The 21,069-nt window shown below is 43.7% G+C and overlaps 1 protein-coding gene across 3 annotated transcripts in view; it reads right to left on the bottom strand.

Moving 5' to 3' along the window:
* Positions 1-21,069, bottom strand: part of NCBP3 (nuclear cap binding subunit 3) — a 41,512-nt gene that overhangs the window by 20,113 nt on the left and 330 nt on the right. For 2 of the 3 annotated variants that reach the window (XR_002912021.3, XM_009251137.4), the window contains exons 2-7: positions 18,184-18,249; positions 15,076-15,181; positions 6,871-6,996; positions 3,691-3,819; positions 3,369-3,445; positions 2,542-2,650 (exon numbers count right to left, since the gene is read on the bottom strand). Coding sequence is in view for 2 of the 3 variants with exons in the window: in XM_009251137.4 (XP_009249412.1) it covers positions 2,542-2,650; positions 3,369-3,445; positions 3,691-3,819; positions 6,871-6,996; positions 15,076-15,181; positions 18,184-18,249 (613 nt within the window). In the remaining variant the exon portion in view is untranslated. Of the gene's footprint in view, positions 1-2,541; positions 2,651-3,368; positions 3,446-3,690; positions 3,820-6,870; positions 6,997-15,075; positions 15,182-18,183; positions 18,250-20,830; positions 20,934-21,069 lie in introns of those variants that run through there. The other variant, XM_054535367.2, reaches the window with a different exon arrangement.

Below are 21,069 nucleotides of genomic sequence, written 5' to 3' on the forward strand. Positions count from 1 at the left end.
TGCAGTGTAGAGGGGATAAAGCAACATACAGAGACGAATGAGGTTAAAACTGCTGTTTGGAGCCAGATGACTTAATGGAGAAAACAAAAATAAACAATACAAGATACAAGGTTCCAAAAGGCATAAAAGAGCTTTAGGTCATTACAGGTATCCAGGAATCAAAAAGACTTTCTCAAAATAGTGGCATTTTTGCCACCCCATGAAAGATGATATTCACTTCTGAAGGATCACATGCCAACAACACAGAATCAGGATTAAGGAAACAGACTATATATAATTCCATATATTTGGTAAATCATTTTTCCAGCTTATTGTGCTCCTCAAAATGGCTTAAAGAAAACAGCATAATACTATACATGTAGAATGTACTCAGTCACTCAAATGAGTAAATGTGGTAAAGATCACATTTGTCAAGTTGAAATGTCAGTTAACAGGAAAGAAAGGTGGTCAGTCATCATAAATTTTTGTCAAAAGTAGTAATACAAAGACCTTCCACAGTTCTTGGACACTCTGACTGTAAAGAACAAACACCACTGTAAATATATCCAGTGCTGTAGGTAAACGTGACAACACAAACCAGTATGTATAGCCCCCAACCCCCGAACCCCTCAAACCATGCCCACCAGCTCCTTGGAGAAATGGCTGATTCCAGATGTGGAGCAGGTAAGATGCGAAATGAGTCTGGAAAAGCAAGATGTTTTGCTGTGCCATAAAGAAAGAAAGTGCTTAAAGAATCATGGAGTATGTCAAAACAGCTTGAAGGGGCTCTACTGGCCAAATCCAAGACAATTTGTAAATTAAAATACTGATATTAGGCTGGGCGCGGTGGCTCACGCCTGTAATCCCAGCACTTTGGGAGGCTGAGGCGGGCGGATCACAAGGTCAAGAGATCGAGACCATCCTGGCCAACATGGTGAAACCCATCTCTACTAAAAATACAAAAATTAGCTGGGCATGGTGGCATGCACCTGTAGTCCCAGCTACTAGGGAAGCTGAGACAGGAGAATTGCTTGAACCCAGGAGGCAGAGGTTGCAGGGAGGCAGAGGTTGCAGTGAGCCAAGATCACGCCACTGCACTCCAGCCTGGTGACAGAGCAACACTCCATCTCAAAACAAACAAAAAAATAAATAAAATAAAATACTGATATTAATGGATGATAACCCACTGAAGAAAGAATCCATGATTCTAAACTGATGTAAATAAACAAACAGGTAAAAACAGAAAGCTCTTCCTTAGAGCACCTGCCTACTAGTAAAGAAATGATATAGTCAGAAAGGCATCTACAGATACTAAACCTACTGCATGAAGCTCTGATGAGCAACAGGCTATTTACATGATCTCAAAGTTATCTGCCCACCAATTTTTTATTTTATTCATTTTTTTATTTTTTAAAATAGGGATGAGGTCTTGCTATGTTGCCTAGCCTGGTCTCGAACTCCTGGGCTCAAATGATCCTTCTGCCTCAGCGTCCCAAAGTGTTGCAATTACAGGCATGAGCCACTGTATCCGGCCAGCCCACCAATTTTTAAATTACAAATGGAAGAATAGCAACTTTACAGCGGAAAAACCTAGTGATGATTACCTTAACCAAGTGAATAAAGTGAACGTCCCTAGGACTGGGACGAGTAAGTATCCAGGGCCTCCTGACATGATGCTCTGGAAATGACATGACATCGCTTCTGTGGCACATCTGTCTCAAATGCACAACCCAAATTCAATCAGGAGGAATCATCAGACAAACCCAAACTGAGGGACATTCTATAAAATAGTAAACCTATACTCTTGGAAAACATGGGAGGATAGAAGTAGTTTCAGCTTAAGGGGGACTAAGGAAACATTACATACTTACACACTCAGTCCTGGATGGATCCTAGACCTGGGGCTGGGCGGGGAATATATAAAGGACATTATTGGAACAACTGACAAAATTTGAATATCGACTACGGATTAGGTAACAGTACTGTATTAATGTTAAATTTCTTGATTTTGTTAAGTGTGCTATGTATAAAACAATGTTCTTGTTCTTTGGAATACATTTAGGGGTGATGGGTTTTTATCTTCAACTAACTCTCAAATGATTAAAAAAAACAATATGTGTACATGTGTATACATACATACACACACACACACATTTTTAAACGCCCACCAAAAGTCACTGTGTGTAAACAATCTGAGAAGGGAATTAGAACCGAATGGTATACTGGCAATGTTCAGGAGGACGTTGCTGTAATAAATAAAGTTTCATTTTAAAGTTTTCATAATTCAGATGGTAACTGGCTGAAAATATATGAGGCAAACCAGTTTCAACAGAAAATAACTTTAGCCAGAGGTCACAGAAATACACAAATAGTTAAAATTCACTTTTAAAGTCAGAAATTCCAACTCAGGTGGCAAGCAATTATTTCATAAGCACAGAATATTATAGTTTGAAGGGAACTTTGAGATTACTTGATCTAACTTCTATTCAAAAAAGAAGGATGTCACTCCATAATAAATCATTTTGATTGAAAATATAAAACAATACCAAATGTTACATTTACCTTTTGTAGCAAATCTCATGAATAACCTATTTCCTTTAGCAAGTTTGTTAGCTGGACGAAGATCGTTTCTTAACAAAGACTCCTCTTCTACCTGAGACAACGTGTCCAACTTAAGAAAGAAGAGTATTTTTAATATAAAAATTAAAGTCCTTTTGATATTTCTTCAGTAGTAAAGCTACCATTAAGAAAAGCATTCTACCTTTAATACTTATGAGCATGATAGCACTAGTTCCGCTGTAGAATTTCTAACTCAGAGATTTCCCCTGCCCACCTTGTCTAGAACAGTCTCCATCACTCTCTATCCCCTACTCTTTTCACAACACTCGTCACCACCTGACACAGTATGAGGTATCTGTGCATCAGTGTATCCTCTGCACTCCCCACTAGAACGCAGGCTCCGAGAGGGCCAGGACTTTGTTTTGCTTGAAGCTATATCCCTAGCGCTTAGAATATGGTATATAATAGGTACTCAGTAAATATTTTTTAAATGAATGCATGTTAATATTTTTAACAACAGTACATAATCCATTAGGAAGTATGCCATTACTTGCTGTTTCTTCATTTCACCAATTAGATAACACTTCAAAGTATTTCTCAATAAAACTACTTCCTTTTTTTGTAGAAGCATGAGCACTATTGTAAGATTTCAAGGTGAATCGCTATATCCACACGAACTTAAAGGACAAGAGCCTGGTGCACCCTCAGAAGGTCTAATGGTGAAAGCTAGAGAAAAAACACAACTTAACTAAGTCTTTAAGGCTTAAGTTAAAAAGACAGTGAGCACTTTTTTACAATAACTTTACATCTATCTTTCCCCTATTACTAACCTCTACATCACTTGAGTTCTCATCTTCAACCTCTCCTTCTTCAGCTTCATCATCATCTGAACTGTCTTCCTGCTTATCTAAAATGGAATGTGAAGGACAAGATGAAACAAGATAAAATATTTCATATAATGAGATACAAGATGAACTGTCTCATATAATTTTACAAGTCCAGTATTTTCTCCTACTTCCTGATGATCTCAAGCATCATAGATTAGTTCAGAAACACTTGCTGATGAGATGCTATATAGAGCTCTGCTCAGAAACAGGACTGTGTAAAGAAGAGGACTTTCAGACTCCAGTTCCCTCCTTTGTGTTCAGTTACCTTTTTTCCTCTTCTCAGCTGACTTGTCCTCACTGGCATCCCTGCTTCTTATCTTATCCTGTGCAGGCAGGGAGCTCATATTGATAAGTGCTCGTGTGGCTGTCATTTCATCCAGCCAAACTACATTACCTAAAATAAAATGTAAAATAAGACATTACATGGCATGCAAATGGTAAGCTTCTTGAGAGCACATTCTGCATCGCATTCATCACTACAGCCTCATCTAGCAACAGATTATCATCAGTAAATACACAAACCAACTAATGAAGAGAAATATAGGCCAGGCATGGTGACTCATGCCTGTAACCCCAGTACTTTGGGAGGCCAAGGCAGGAGACTCGCTTGGAGTGAGATCATCCTGGGCAACGTAGTGACACCCTGTCTCTACAAAAAAATACAAAAGACATGGTGGCATGAGCCTGTAGTCCCAGCTACTTGGGAGGCTGAGGTGGGAGGATGGATTGAGCCTAGGATATTGAGGCTGCAGTGTGCCAAGGTCACACCACTGCACTCCAGCCTGGGTAACAGGGTGAGACTTTGTCTCAAAAGAAATGAAAAGTTAAAAATAAATAAAAAAGAAAGACAGAAAGAAAGAGAAAGAGAGAGAGAAAGAGAAGGAAGGAAGGAAGGAGAGAGAGATGAAAGAAAGAGAGAGAAAGAGAGAGAGAGAAAGCACTTCGGGAGGCCGAGCCAGGCGGATCACGAGGTCAGGAGATCAAGACCATCCTGGCTAACACAGTGAAATCCCATCTCTACTAAAAATACAAAAAATTAGCCAGACGTGGTGGTGGGCGCCTGTGGTCCCAGCTACTCGGGAGGCTGAGGCAGAATGGCACGAACCTGGGAGGCAGAGCTTGCAGTGAGCCGAGATGATGCCACTGCACTCCAGCCTGGGCAACAGAGCAAGACTCTGTCAAGAAAAAACGAAAGGAATGGAACGGAACGGAACGGGACGGAACGGAAAGGAAAAGGGAAGGGGGAAGGGAAGGGGGGAAGGGGAAGGGGGAAGGGAAGGGGAAGGGGGTAGGGAAAAGAGCGAAGGGAAGGGGAAGGAAAAGAAAGAAAAGGGTAGTAAACCTCTCTGATGAAATTAGCCTAGAGCTGCATTTCCAAACTGGGTTCCACAAAATAACTTAAGTATTCCATGAAAAAGAGTTGTGTATATTAAAACTACTTGGAACACAACACAGGTAGTTAAACACTTAATATGTAAGTATTAGCAGTTCTTGATATCTGTCAAGTAAGTTTGGATTGTCCTTTACACTACCGCCCCCTACAGGGAAGCCCTTTGCTGTTCCTTGTCAGGACATGCTAAACGAATTCCCCCTTCTTCATTCCCATGGGAAAACGTGGGTGATGAAGGTATCCCTCGGATATGTAGAATGGAGGCATGATAGCCAGTTGGCTTTGTAGCAACTAATTTAATGTGCCTCTTTAAGGAAGATAATTTAGCAAGAAAAGAGCTTTGAGAAATCTTACAGAAAATAAACCTCTTTAACTCTGTTTAAAAGAGTATTTCTCAAAACTATGTGTCTCCTATATCTCAGTTTGGGAAATGAAGCTCTGAGGCTCTCACTTCTGTTACGAATGTGCCATGTGGCCCTAGGCAAATATGTTCCTTCCTCTGTTTCTCAGGTTCTGATAAATAATACAAAGTAGGTGAACTATGTAATTCTGAGAGTCCCTCCAATTCTAATATACCTTAGTCACAGTTTTAATGTCTTAAATCGGGGTTAGTAAACTATAACCCTCAAGCAAAATCTAGCCCACCACCTGTTGCTTATTTACATTTGTACCAGCTTTATTTAGGTATAATTAATGTACAATAAACTACACACATCTACCACCTGCTTTTGTTTTTGTTTTTTCTTTTTGATATGGAGTCTCACTCTGTTGCCCAGGCTGGAGTGTAGTGGCACTATCTTGGCTCACTGCTGCCTCTGCCTCCCAGACTCAAGCAATTCTCCTGTCTCAGCCTCCTGAATAGCTGGGATTACAGGTGTGCATCGCCACACCGGGCTAATTTTTGTATTTTTAGTAGAGACGGGGTTTTGCCATGTTGGCCAGGCTGCTCTTGAACTCCTGATCTCAAGTGATCCTCCTGCCCTGGCCTCCCAAAGTGCTGGGATTACAGGTGTGAGCCACCGTGCCCGGCCTACTGCCTGTTTTTGTAAATAAAGTTCTATTGGAAAACAGCCAGACTCATAGTTTACGTATTATTTATAGTTGCTTTCATGCTACCACAGCAGAGCTGAGTGGATGTGACAGAGACTGTGAAGCCTACAAAGCCTCAAGTGTCTGCATTCCAGCCCTTTGCAGAAAAAGGTCTGCCAATTCCCAATTTGGATAGTGTAAGTTAAACAGAAAGAAAAAAGGAGAAAAATGTTTCACTCAGTCATGTTTGTCTTTCAATGAAAACATCTTCCTACGAGAGCAGCTAAGAAAACCAGGCTGCCATCTAGGGTGCTACCCAGCAGGTCAGCCAGCTGGCAGCAAGTAAAGCCAGACTAGAAGTAAGTCAAGACAAGAAGCCAGCAAAGCAGTAACAAGAGGTCAGGCCAGACTTACAGTAAGCAGGCAAGTTAAAAATTACTGTTGGCCCACAAGTTGGAAAGCTCATGGGTCAGGGCAAGCAGGTGACATTCTAGAACACACACAGTTCAAGGCAAGCAGAAATGAGAGGTCTAGTAGAGTGTTTAGCTCTAGGTCATTCTGTCTATTCAGAATGACACTCTGTCCAGTGTCTATTCTGGTCTATCTCTAGGTCAGAGACACAGGCAGAGTCAGCCCTCTGAGTAACAGTACAGAAGGCAGTAATGACGAAGTCCAAGGCTCTGAAAATGCATCCCCAAGTCTACGCAGTTGGATCCTCTCCTTTGTTGGGAAAAGGTGAGTGCTAAAGAGGCCTCAATCAAGTACGGCAGATTCAGAGGCCAGTAACCCACCTCCTAGAGCCCTGGCCCCACCTCTCAGCTGACGTGGGGTCCTATGGGGTATGAGCTGGAGACTGGTAAGGGCATGCTGGGTTTCACTGCTCGACAATTTTTTCTCTGCTGGACTAACAGCAGAAGTTAGGCATAAACAAGTAGTATGGGCCAGAACCATTCACCATCTCTGATGGCAAGAACTCTGGAAAATCATCAACAAAAGCATATTCACAGGAAACTTGGGTGTACTTACAGGAGGTATCATCCAACCATTCGATGTGAGCTGGAGGATATTCTTTAAAATAGGAAAAGACATCTTGGGTGCTCATCTCATCTACTCCACAAATATAGATTGTCTCCAGTCTCACCTTGGGGATTGCTAGAAAGACAAGACACAGAAAAGATGATAGAATTTTCCTGCCCGCAACTGCACATCCCATCCGCACTCCTTCCTAACAGTTCACACAACACCAGTTTAGAAAGAAACATGCTGAGAGAAACTATAATTATTTCAAAAGAGCACGAGACATAACAGTAAGGTAAACTATCTTAATTTTTATCACTCAACGACAGCATTAATTCAGAACAGGCGTATCAGGCTCAGAAAGATTAAACAAAGGGTGTTGATAAAATACATGATACCTCTCCCCACATTAATCTGTAGTAATCAGAGCACTATCAAGCTCAACAGGAGTATTTGTTGACATTAACCAGCTGATTCTAAAATTTTTAAATGTATGTTAAAGAGAAACGCGCAGTAGTGGAGACAATTCTGAAACAGAAGAGATGCTGCCCGTGACTATGTCAAAGCGTGAAACTGAAGAGATCCTACAAGTCAATTAAGAAAAAAAAGACAACCCAAAATAAAAATGGGCAAAGGACATGAGTAAGCAATTTACATAAAAGGAAATATGAAAGGCCAATAAATATATGAGATGGGTTGACCTCACTACCAATCATTAACATGCACATGAAAACAAGAAGATACCAGTTTTCACGGACCAGATTTTACATCTTATTTTTCCTGCGTCTCTGGTACTTGAATCGAGATATCTTACATCTTTTAGTGTGAAATGTTGGCAGTAAGTAGGGGAAAGACTTCCCCGGCTGGTGGGCATCGTCACTCTGAAGGGCAAACCGGAAGGGTCTATTAAAAACGTAATTTTGCACATGCCCTATGGATCTAAGAATTCTATTCCTCAGTATTGACCCTAAACAATCACAAACATGTGGGTTCACAAAGTAGCTCATACAAAGATGTTTGCTAAGGCATTGTTTCTAATAACCCAGTAGTTACCAGGGTAATAAATTATGCTTTATCCACATTATAAAATATTATGTGGTAAAAAATGAGATAATTATATACCACAGAAAGATTCTAAGATGTATCACAGAGTGAAAAAACAAGTTGTAAAAAATTACATGCAAGGTGATGACATTAAACAATACCATACATTTACTAAGGGTACATATTTATGCACACAGACACCTAGAAAAGGCCAATATGAGTCACACTGATAACTGCTGTTACTTCTGAGGAGGCAGAAAGGTTGAAGGCTATGGTCAAAAAAGAAACTTAGCCTTATCAGGACTGCATACTTTTTTTTTTTTTGAGATGGAGTCTCGCTCTGTCGCCAGGCTGGAGTGCAGTGGCACGATCTCGGCTCACTGCAACCTCCACCTTCCGGGTTCAAGCGATTCTCCTGCCTCAGCCTCCCCAGTAGCTGGGACTATAGGAGCGCAGCACCACACCCGGCTAATTTTGTATTTTTAAGAGATGGGGTTTCATCATGTTGGTCAGCATGGTCTCCATCCCTTGCCCTTGTGATCCATCCGCCTTGGCCTCCTAAAGTGCTGGTATTACAGGCGTGAGCCACGGCGCCCGGCCAATTGCGTACTTTTTTTTTTTTTTTTTACTACTTTTTTTTTTTTTTTTTTGAGATGGAGTTTCACTCTTGTTGCCCAGGCTGGAGTGCAATGGTGCGATCTTGGCTCACTGCAACCTCCGCCTCCCGGATTCAAGCTATTCTCCCGTCTAAGACTCCCAAGTAGCTGGGATTACAGGCATGCGCCACCACGCCAGTCTAATTTTGTATTTTTAGTAGAGACGAGGTTTCTCCATGGTGGTCAGGCTGGTCTCGAACTCCCGACCTCAGGTGATCCGCCTGCCTCGGCCTCCCAAAGTACTGGGATTACAGGCATGAGCCACCACACCCAGCTTTTTTTACTACATATTTTAAGTACATTATCTCCTTTAATCTTAATTGCAAAATATGTAAATATATCAATAAATAAACTTAAGGTCGGGCGCGGTGGCTCACGCCTGTAATCCCAGCACTTTGGGAGGCAGAGGCGGGCAGATCACGAGGTCAAGAGGTCGAGACCATCTGGCCAACACAGTGAAACCCTGTCTCTACTAAAAATACAAAAATTAGCCGGACGCTGTGGCACATGCCTGTGGTCCCAGCTACTTGGGAGGCTGAGGCAGGAGAATGGCGTGAACCCGGGAGGCGGAGGTTGCAGTGAGCCGAGATCGCGCCACTGCACTCCAGCCTGGCGACAGAGCAAGCAAGACTCCGTCTCAAAAAAAAGAAAAAGTAAATTTAAAATATCTATATATCTACTAGCTAGCTTTATGCTGAATTCGTTCTAAGATCTCAGGCACACAAAACATTAATATGAAACTGGGGCCCGCATTGCCGCTCCACGTCCCTTCTTTCCCTTCCTTCTCTGTCAAGGGGGTGGTTCACGGGCCCATAAAAAACAGAAAGAATAAGATCTACTGTCTAACGGCACAGCACGGTGACTCCAGTCAATAATAATTCAACTGTAAATTTTAAAATCACATAAAGAGTGTAATTGGATTGTTTGTAACTCCATAAAAGCTTGAGGGGGCTAGGCACAGTGGCTCATGCCTGTAATCCCAGCACTTTGGGAGGCCAAGGCGGGTGGATCACTTGACGTCAGGAGTTCGAGATCAGCCTGGACAACATGATGAAACCCCTTATCTACTAAAAATACAAAACTTGGCCATGTGTGGTGGTGCGTGCCTGTAATCCCAGCTACTTGGGAGGCTGAGGCAGGAGAATCACTCGAACCTGGGAGGCAGAGGTTGCAGTGAGCCGAGATTGTGCCATTGCACTCCAGCCTGGGCAACAGGGCAAGACTGTCACAAAAAAAAAAAAAAAAAAAAAAAAGAAAGCTTGAGAGGATGGATTCCCCATTCTCCATGATGCGCTTATTTCATGTCACATGCCTGTATCAAAACATCTCACGTACCCCATAAATATACCCACCTACTATGTACCCACAAAAATTAAAATAAATAAAATAATAATGTAAAAAAGGATTTAATGGCCAGGCGTGGTGGCTCACGCCTGTAATCCCAGCACTTTGCGAGGCCGAGGCGGGCGGATCACAAGGTCAGGAGACTGAGACCATCCTGGCTAACATGGTGAAACCCCGTCTCTACTAAAAATACAGAAAAATTAGCCGGGTGTGGTGGCGGTGCCTGTAGTCCCAGCTACTCGGGAGGCTGAGGCAGGAGAATCACTTGAACCCAGGAGGCGGAGGTTGCAGTGAGCCGAGATCACACCACTGCACTCCAGCCTGGGCGACAGAGCGAGACGTCATCTCAAAAAAAAAATAAAATAAAATAAAAAATAAAAATAAAAAAAGAATTTAATGTCCATTACTACCAAGCATGTTTTTACATGCTATTAAAAAAATTTAAAAATTTTTTAGCCCATCCTTCTTCTGCAGATATATACTATTACTTCTATTTAAAACAAAAAAAAAATTTACAAACAAAAAAATGTGTTTAATAATTTTAAACACATAATAATTTTAAATCTCAAAGAGTTAAGAGATGGGTTTAACAGGAGCCCATGTGAGTGTGGCCAGACTAATTCAGCTGAGTGCTTTCCTGAGATCCCAGATTTAAAAAGATAAAGACACCATGAAGATTTATGAATCCAGGTGGGCATGGTGGCTCATGCGTGTAATCCCAGCACTTTGGGAGGCTGAGGTGGGAGGACTGCTTGAGCCCAGGAGTTCGAGAGGCCAGCCTGGGTAACACATGGAGACCCCATCTCTACAAAAAATTTTAAAAATTAGCTGAGTGTGGTGGTGTACAGCTATAGTCCCAGGTACTCAGGAGTCTGAGGTGGTAGGCTCGCCTGAGCCCAGGAGGTTGAGGCTGCAATGAGCCATGATCGCACAACTGCACTCCAGCCTGGGCAACAGAGTAAGACCTTGTTTCAAAAGAAAAAACCACCGTGCTCAGCTAATTTTTTTATTTTTTGCAGAGATGAGGTTTCACCATGTTGCCCAGGCTGGTCTTGAATTCCTGACCTCAAGTGATCTGTCTGTCTTGGTCTGCCAAAGTGCTGGATTACAGGTGTGCACCACTGCACCCAGCGCCTGCATCTCTCTCTTTTTTTGTTCTTTGTATCTTTACCGGCTTCTTTTGAACACGATTATCCATTGCCCAAGTTTTGATGTGTATGACTTTCCCTAAATTAAAACAGACATGTGAGGCTGGGTGCAGTGGCTCATGCCCGTAATCCCAGCACCTTGGGAGGCCGAGATGAGAGGATTGCTTGAGCTCAAGAGTTTGAGACCAGCCTGGGCAACATAGTGAGACCTTCCCTATTTTTTTTTAAAAAAAGACATCTGAGGCCAGAAATTTTGTTCCTTACAGTCTTTCCTGTTTGCTTTTAAGGTATTTCTTCACCTGTAGGTTTTTTTAAACGTTGTAATGTTAGAACAATGTTATGACGCCCTTGATTATTATTTTTGTCATTTTTTGGTCTTTGTTTTCTATGCTAGTCTCATTTAAAATTAATTTTTTTTTGGTCAGATCAACAAGTCTCCCTAATGTTTTCTCCCTAATCCTCAGTCTGTTTCCTCTACTATCACTCGGGACTCTCCTTGCTTTCTGCTGCCTTCTAGGAAACCATCTCTTTACTTCCCTTAGGCTGTTTCTGTTCCAAAGTCATGGCTTTTAATTCCAAGAACCGAGCAGGCCCTTGGACTCAATAAACCTTATCCGCATTTAGGCCTCTGTTCACTATTGCACTGCCAGTCACTAATAAGGATTTCCTGGGGTTCCCTAGAAAAGAGAAGGTAGCGAATTTTAGGTGAGCACAACTGGCCAAAACACACATGTAGGAGAGAGACAGATTACAATGAGAATGGCACAAATCTGAACGACTAATGCCAGGCTATACAGTAACATGGAAATGCTGACCGTGGACTGTCCAGGGAATGGAAAAAAGCAGTGTGACTACAAAGGAGAAAAACAAAAGTTCACTGCCATAAGAGACTAGAAGGAAACACACAGAATGTTGACAATGACAGGGTTTGGATGGTAGACTGTGGGCAACTTTTCTTCCTGTTCTATGTTCCAAATTTTCTTTGGTGAGCATGAACTGTTTGTAAAACAGCTAATGAAGAAAAGATTAGAGTCCAGAATGAACAGGCTCATCAAAAATGCTGACAGCAGGCTGGGCGCGGTGGCTCATGCCTGTAATCCCAACACTTTGGAAGGCCGAGGTGGGCAGATCACCTGAGGTTGGGAGTTCAAGACCAGCCTGACCAACATGGAGAAACCTCATCTCTACTAAAAATACAAAATTAGCCAGGCGTTGTGACTCATGCCTGTAATCCCAGTACTTTGGGAGGCTAAGGCGGGAGGATCACTTGAATCCAGAAGTTCAAGATCACCCTGGGCAACAAAGTGAGACCCCATCTCTAAAAAATAAATAAATAAATAACCAAATCTTTCCCACAGGAAATGACAACAGTTCCGTAAGAAGCAAGCTCCAAGCCTGTGGATGAAACAAAAAAAAAAAAGAAGAAAGCCACACTAACCTGGTGGGTGGATCACGAGGTCAGGAGGTCAGGAGATTGAAACCCTGTCTCTACTAAAAAATACAAAAAAATTAGCTGGGTGTGGTGGCACGCACCTGTAGTCCCAGCTACTCGGGAGGCTGGGGCAGGAGAATCGCTTGAACCCAGGAAGTGGAGGTTGCAGTGAGCCGAGATTGCGCCACTGCACTCCAGCCTGGGCGACAGAGCAAGACTCTGTCTCAAAAAAAAAAAAAAAAAGAAAAAAAGAAAACCAGTAACTATCCCTGGGACCTATCCAACTCCAACCAATATAAAGTGGTCTGAGATGGGCAGCAGGGTTCCCCAGGGCTCAGGAACACTATCCTAGGCCATGCTGCCTCCTGGACAAAGAATCGACCGAAATAAGCAAGCTTCCCCAGCTGACATCCCACAGCCGACCTTACTGCCTTTTTTAGGAATATCTTTAGAACCGTGAGACTGGAGTTGTATTTAAAAAAAAAAAAATTTTTAAATTAAAAGTTAACCCCAAAAGTGATCCTACTAAGGTAAGTATCATATTTCCATTTTACAGACAAGGAGATTGAAACTAACAAGGCTCAAGAACTTGTCCTCAGTCACAAAGGAACTGAGACTAGATTCTACGAGGCTTTTGCACCCTAAAGAGCTCCAACAGACGTGAGAAAACACTTCAAGTGGGTGAGCAGAGATGTTCCATGGGGGAAGTGACACCTGACCAGAGATGAAGCATGGGACAAGGAAGGGCAAATGTGCAGAATGAAAGGCATGAGCCGTATCAGAGGCAAGCCACCTCAAGGAATGCTCTCGGGACCAGAAGTCGACAGGTGTGATAAAGCTATGACGCCCTCGCGGTAGAGTTGTGAGAGAGACTCACAGGGATGCTTGCGCCCGGCTGTGCAGGCACATGAAGGTCAAGCCACACCTGGCCTTCACAGGACTTCTCCTCAGACAGAAACCCTGCCCACGAGGGAAGCAAGGGCGTGTTTCTGACTTGAACTGGTCACGCAGGATAAAGAGTGAAGCAGCTTCCAGAGTTCAGCTCTGCATCCACACTGCTGGGCCCATTAGGACTGACCGAGGAGGGATGCAATATCAGTCAATAGCACCACATCCTACATTACACAGCAACAGAGCAAAGGAGTTAAGGGCAAGGCTCGAGAGTCAAAGAAACTGGGTGTGAATCCTGACTCCACCTTTACTAGCTACATGACCCTGGGCAATTTATTAAACTTCTTTGAGCCTGCTTCCTCTTTATAAAATAGGGATAAAAATATATTCCTCATACAGTTGTTGTGAGCAACAAAAAAGAAAGAAATATGTAACGTGCTTAACAGAGTCTGGTAAAAAAGCAAGTTCACAACAAATAGCAGCTATTCTTTCATTCATTCAATATATTCACAGAGCTTTTGCTTTTATCAATCAAACAAGGCTAGAGAAGCTCATACAATACAGGACAGGCCTTTAACATGCATTCAGAAAGCTGCCTACTAAACCCTTTATGAACACCCAAATTTGCAAATACCACAGAGGGAAGCCTTCTGCTTTCATGGATTTATATTACAGTAGAATAATAAATAAGAACATAGACTCACTAAAAAAGTAGTAATTTTTCCTTTTATTTATAAATTGCTTTAGAAAACTGCGGCAGATTACTATATACGATAATTCGGGGTGAGTTCTAGGAAGCAAAATACCCCAAAAAACACAAAGATCAAATCAAATCACAAGTCCAACTGTAAGCGCAGGCTTAAAACTCAGGGCAGGATTAGTTTAGCTTTCTCTGACAACAGGATGTTACTGAGTGGTTCACATATGTCAGATACTCAGATTATCAATAGATTCAGAATTTTTTTTTTTAAGACAGAGTCTCGCTCTGTCGCCCAGGCTGGAGTGCAGTGGTGCAATCTCGGATCACCGCAACCTCTGCCTCCCGGGTTCAAGCGATTCTCGCGCCTCAGCCTCCCAAGTAGCTGAGATTACAGGCGCCCGCCATCACTCCCAGCTGATTTTTGTATTTTTAGTAGAGACGGGGTTTCACCATGTTGGCCAGGTTGGTCTCAAACTCCTGACCTCAAGTGATCCACCTGCCTTGGCCTCCCAAAGTGCTGGGATTACAGGCATGAGCTACCACACCTGGCCAATAGATTCAGATTATCAACAAAAGTGTTAATGGCTTTTCCCCAACAATCTCAAAATTGCTCTAACTCCCCAAAAAGGTCTCACTGTGATACACTTTCACTACATTTAAAGGCAAAGAAAAGTTAACACCTCTATGATAAAAGCAGAAAATGAGTAAGGGTCCGTAGAGGCACAGGTTCGAATCTCAGCTCTGCCACTAACTGGTAACTTTTTCTGGGCTTCTCAGAAAAGACAATCTCTTATTTCCCAGCTCTAACATCTGAGCCAGCTGACAGCATCTGAACTTTAAACAGGTGACCTCAGAAATGGAGACTTCACAGGTCCCTTCTCACAGGAGTGTTTGGATAAGGAGTGGGCACGCAAGGCAAGGCCAGAAGCATGAGGTGATGGCAGGGAAAAGTCACTCTCTGGGAAAATGTGGACAAATTTCCCACAAAACACCCTGTACCTTTCTTCATCATGTCTCGGTCCAAGGCTACATTTCTTTGGGCAAGATTTACTTCCGATCGAAAATGGAAGCGCTTGGCTCGCTGCTCTTTCTTTTCAATTGCTTCCTAGAAAGTACAGAAAAAGTGAAAGTAGTAAAATAGGGAGAAGGCAAGTTAAATCACAAATGCATCATGACGCATCAGTGACAAACCTGAAATAAAAAAAAAGAAATAAGCAACACTACACCTTGAATAAGTTTTGCAGAGACCTGGATATTTACACTCAATGACTGGGGGATACGTTAATATCGCTGTAATTTGCAACCATCTCCAACGCAACACAGCCTATCACTGTGCCTGGGACATAGTAGGAACTCAGTGAGTATCTGCTGACTGAATGAATAGTCCTTTAAAGTTTATAAAGTTATATGACACTTCATTTGTTATTATCAATTATGCCAACAAATTACAACTAAACAATTTCAACATCCCAATTTTCCAGGTGCAGAAATGGAGGCACAAAAAAGCAAAAAGGTTTACTGGAGATACTTCAGCTATTAAGCAAGCAGATCTGATTCCAGTGCTATTTCTAGGAGCCCACCTACAACCATTTCACATTGTCTGTGGGCAATGGTAATCACACCTATCACGCTCTTCCACATTATATCTGCCTGAGCAGTCCACTCCCTAAAGCTAGTCTGTTTAAAAATAACACCGAAGCAAAGAAACTCTCCCTCCTCTTCCAGCCTCGTGTCCACGGAATCACCAGTTTTCATCTTTAAGTGATAAGAACCATTGACACGTCACTGAAAAAATAATCAGCTTTGTAAGTTCCTTCTAAGAGCTAAAATAAACCCAGGTCCAACTGTGGGTTTCTGATGGCTCTAAGGAACCCTTCACTAATTGGTTTTGTTTGTTTGTCTTTTGGTTTTGTTTGTCTTTTGTTTTTGAGACGGACTCTCACTCTGTCACCAGGCTGCCACAATCTCAGCTCACCGCAACCTCCGCCTCCCGGGTTCAAGAGATTCTCCCGCCTTAGCCTCCTGAGTAGCTGGGACTGCAGGCGCACACCACCATGCCCAGCTAATTTTTGTATTTTTAGTAGAGACGGGGTTTCACCATGTTGGCCAGGATGGTCTCTATCTCTTGACCTCGTGATCTGCCTGCTCAGCCTCCCAAAGTGCTGGGATTACAGATGTGAGCCACCGCGCCCAGGCCCCTTCACTAATTGTATATTGACTTTGCCACACTAATTGAAGGTCTGACTATAGAGAGCTTGTGGGGATTGGTAAAGTTGCAACACTTCTGTTCTTTCCCAATAGTTATGCTCGTTTTCTTCACTGAAGTCTTCCTAGTACAAACAACAATTTAACCTCCTTTAGAAACAAAGTACTAACTCTGAGACTATCACCCTTTTCCCATATACCTGTTTCATATAATGGCAAACAGTGTAAGATTATGAACAGTTTACTTTTTCAATTACAGTAAGAAAAGATTTTCACTTTATTCTCTTTTCTTGTCTAAAAGATGACCAATTCTCTCTCTCTTTTTTTTTGAGGGGGGGGCGGGCCTTTAAGTGATTGGAAACACAAGAGACACAGATAAACCATAAAAAGGTTAGCTGGGCATGATAGCATCCACCTGTAGTCCCAGCTACTCGGGAGGCTGAGGCAGAGGGATCAATTGAATCCAGGAGGCAGAGGTTGCAGTGAGCCGAGATCGCACCCCTGAACTCCAGCCTGGGTGACAGAGTGAGACCCTGTCTCAAAAAAAAAAAAAAAAAACACTATAAAAAGGTAGGCATGAAATACATTTTTATTTTTGCTTTTATGTATTCAATACAGCAATATATACTATTATTCAGAAATGTAATATAAAATTCTGTTCCAAACTTAACTACACACATTAAAATCAGAAAAAATGTCTAAAAACAGAACATCACCGATTAAAGCAGCTTACATGTATTGACTATACATATAAGGAAAATAATAGGCTTGACTCTATGAGGTGTTACAATGAAGGTGGTAATCTGATAATAGCAATCATCAGATACAAGGCAATAGTCTTAGGTACTGAGAATAATTCACTTGACTTGGGCTTCAGACTTTAGACAGCCAGGCAAGCAGGAAGTCCTCTTTTTCTGGGTCTGCAGCTAATAAGGAATAAAGACTATTAAGGGCCTATTATGCCAGCACGGTGGTTCACACCTGGAATCCCAGCACTTCGGGAGGCTGGGGCAGGTGGATCACCTGAAGTCAGGAATTCAAGACCAGCCTGACCAATACGATGAAACCCCGTCTCTACTACAATTACAAAAATTAGCCGGGCGTGGTGGTGGGCGCCTGTAGTCCTACCTACTCAGGAGGCTGAGGCAGGAGAATCGCTGGAACCCAGGAGGTGGAGGTTGCAGTGAGCCGAGATCGCACCACTGCACTCCAGCCTGGGCAACAGAGCGAGACTCCATCTAAAAACGGGGGGCCTACTATGTGCCAGGCACTTTTCATGTTTTGTTTCATTTCAAGCGGAAACAGTACACATTTTTTTAGAAATGGACATACCATTTAAAAAACCATTCCCAGTCCTGGACATTTTCTTGGAAATGGTTCAACACAGGTATCTAAGTAGACTGATTTTATCCCTTCATGACTGTAAGAACACACAAATGCTGCCTGCACCGTTTCAGGATGCATGAAGACATCGTTGTATAACACAAACATTTTTTTTGTTGCCCACACTGGAGTTCAGTGGCATGATTTCAGCTCACTGCAGCCTCAACCTCTAAGGCTCAAGCGATCCTCCCACCTCAGCTTCTCGAGTAGTTGGGACTACAGACCTGTGCTACCACACCTGACTAATTTTTGTATCTTTTGTAGAGACGGGTCTCACTATGTTGCCCAGGCTGGTCTCGAACTCCTGGGCTTAAACGATCCACTTGCTTGGCCTCTCAAAGTGCTAGGATTGCAGGCATGAGCCAGCGTGCCTGGCCAATAACACAAATTTTTTTAGAAAAAAAATTTAAATCCAGCAACGAAAGAAAAGAGGAAATATTTACTGTTAAGTTCTAGGGATCATGTTCATTAAGTTCACTTGCTTATCAAGCTGAATAAATAAATCATAGCTTGTCTTACCTTGGAGGTGACATCAATTCCAGTGATGAAGCTGCCAGCCTTGTTTTCATATCTTCTGCTCGTGTCCTAACACAAAGGGGAAGGGTGAGAAATTCAGACAGCAATTGAGGAAAAACCTATAATAGAAGTCGGCCTGACAGCTGCTGGTTCTTTTTTTTTTTTTTTTTTTTTTTGCGACAGCGTCTTGCTCTGTTGCCCAGGCTGGAGTGCAGTAGAATGATCACAGCTCACTGCAGCCTCGACTCCCCAGGCTCAAGGCATCCTCCCACCTCAGCTGGGCCCTCAGGCATATGCCACCATGCCCAGCTAACTGTTGTTTATTTTGTAGAGACAGGGTCTCCCTATGTTGCCCAGGCTGGTCACCAACTCCCGGGCTAAAGCAGTCCTCCTGCCTCAGCCTCCCAGAGAGTCAGGATCACACGCATGAGTCATCACAACCAGTCTGGTTCTTTCTGTTTTTCTATTTGTTTTTTGAGATGGAGTCTCACTCTATCGCCTAGGCGGGAGTGCAGTGGCACAAACTCGGCTCACTGCAACCTCATCTCCTGGGTTCAAGCGATTCTCCTGTCTCAGCCTCCTGAGTAGCTGGGATTACAGGCATGTGCCACCACGGCCAGCTAATTTTTGTTATTTTTAATAGAGACAAGGTTTCACCACGTTGGCATGCTGGTCTCAAACTCCTGACCTCAGGTGATCCGTCTGTCTCAGCCTCCCAAAGTGCTGGGATTACAGGCATGAGCCACCACACCTGGCCAGTCTGGTTCTTTCTGAATAGTCATTCTTTTCAAAACCCTTCCCCACCCCGACAACCTTTTATTAAGAAGCCCCATCCCAGTGATTCCATGGTATCAATCAACCACTCCAATAAGAAGATCAGAGCCTGTCCAAAAACTGAAGCGATTCCATCAACTACAAGTATCCATGTAAAGAAAATCTAAAGGCTTTTGTGGAAAATGTCAAAAGATGAGGCACAGTCACTTAGCTCCCCAACCGAGTCTGAACAAATTCCTCACGCCCAGCCACCAGGTGGAGCACAACCCTCCACCTCAACGCAGAAGGTCCAGCCTCACCTAGAACTCCTGAGGCAAATACAGCACAGTGCAATGCAAAGGGGGTGGGATTTGGAAACCAAGCGAGGACTGAAGTCTCAGCTCTGACGGTCACTAATTACAGGACACTGTATAGTTTCCTTGACCTCTCTGGGTCTCAGTTTCCTCCGTGGTATCTACCTGCCTTCCTGACCTCTTTTACTGCCCTTCCATTAGTGCTACAGAACTTTCCAACAATCCTGGACCCATCCCAGAGCCTCTGTGCTTGTTACTGCCCCTGCTGGGGGAACTCCTTTTCAATCTTCACAAGGTTGGCTTTTTGTCATTTAGAGTTTATATGGAACATAAACTCCAGGAGGGAGGTTGAGCTTGATCAAGCACCTAGGGCTGTGCCTTGGTACATAGCGGGGGATGCAATAAATACATGTTGGCCGGGCACGATGGCTCACGCCTGTAATCCCAGCACTTTGGGAGGCAGAGGCGGGTGGATCACCTGAGGTCAGAAGTTCGAGACCAGCCTGGCCAACATGGAGAAACCCCATCTCTACTAAAAATACAAAATTAGCCGGGCATAGTGGCACATCCCTATAATCTCAACTACTTGGGAGGCTGAGGCAGAAGAATAGCTTGAACCCAGGAGGCGAAGGTTGCGGTGAGCCGAGATCGCGCCATTGCACTTGGCTACTCAGGAGGCTGAGGCAGGAGAATCGCTTGAACCCGGGAGGCGGAGGTTGCGGTGAGCCGAGATCGCGCCATTGTGCTCCAGCCTGGGCAACAAGAGCGAACTCCGTCTCAAAACAAAACAAAACAAAAACCATGTTGAACTGAATGACTAAAGGGATGATAACACCTGCTTCACAACTGCAGTAATATCTATTTATTTTGGTTTTGTTTTTGAGACGGGGAGAGGAGAAAGGGGGGACCTCAAAGGGGTCTTGCTATATTGCTGAGGCTGGTCTGGAACTTAGACTCCTGAATAGCTGGCACTAAAGGCGTGCACGGCCAGTATATTTAAGTGACACAATGTAGTGAATGGTAAATGCTACTATATTAGTTGTTGTTAATCATAATCATAACGTTTGACATCTCTAGCGATCATACCTTAACCTTTCTCCATAACTTCAGTCTAAATATGTTGACATGTGGTCAAAAGTAATTCATGTTAGGTGAGAAATTAAGAGGAGTCATCCAGGCCTGAAACCAGCTCTAAGAACTGGATATACAGCCATCAAGTCACAAGCAAAACACCATCCCCAGCGCGGTAAAGGAGGGACCAAGGATGTCTACTGGTCGTCTGCTAGTTTGCTTTCATTAAGAGTCAGATGCTGGGGCCACGGTGTAGGTGCCATTGGAGCTGCGGGGGGGCAAGATGACCCTGAAGTCACGACAGAAACACTGAGTTTCTGCTGCTGACAAGTGCAGCCCTCTCAAGACAAAGAGCGAGTGCCATGTTTCCCAGATACAAATTCCTCCGGGGCAAGACCCACAAGGAGACCTGGTTGCTGGCGCCACCCAACAGCTCCTTCTGGGCTGCCCCTGGTTCTGTTCCCGCCCAGGGCTCCCCCTTTATCTCATCCTTCCAGCCCCTCCTCACTCACCCCCTTGCACAGCGCGGCTCAGAGGGGGCGGCAGAGGGGGGTCCTCAACTCTCTCCCAGCTCTCCGCCACCCCCTCCAGCCCCCTCAACACCCATTTCCGGCGCCCCGGCGTCCTTTCTCCCGCTCCGCGTCCCTCCTCCAGCCCGGCGTCCCCGTCCCCAGGACGCTAGCTCCCTCCTCTCCCGCTCCCCTGACTTCCCCGGCTGGGGCTCCGGCCACCGCCCCTTCCGGCCCCCTCC

Source organism: Pongo abelii, chromosome 19 (assembly GCF_028885655.2).
Source record: "Pongo abelii isolate AG06213 chromosome 19, NHGRI_mPonAbe1-v2.0_pri, whole genome shotgun sequence".
NCBI classification, from domain to species: domain Eukaryota; kingdom Metazoa; phylum Chordata; class Mammalia; order Primates; family Hominidae; genus Pongo; species Pongo abelii.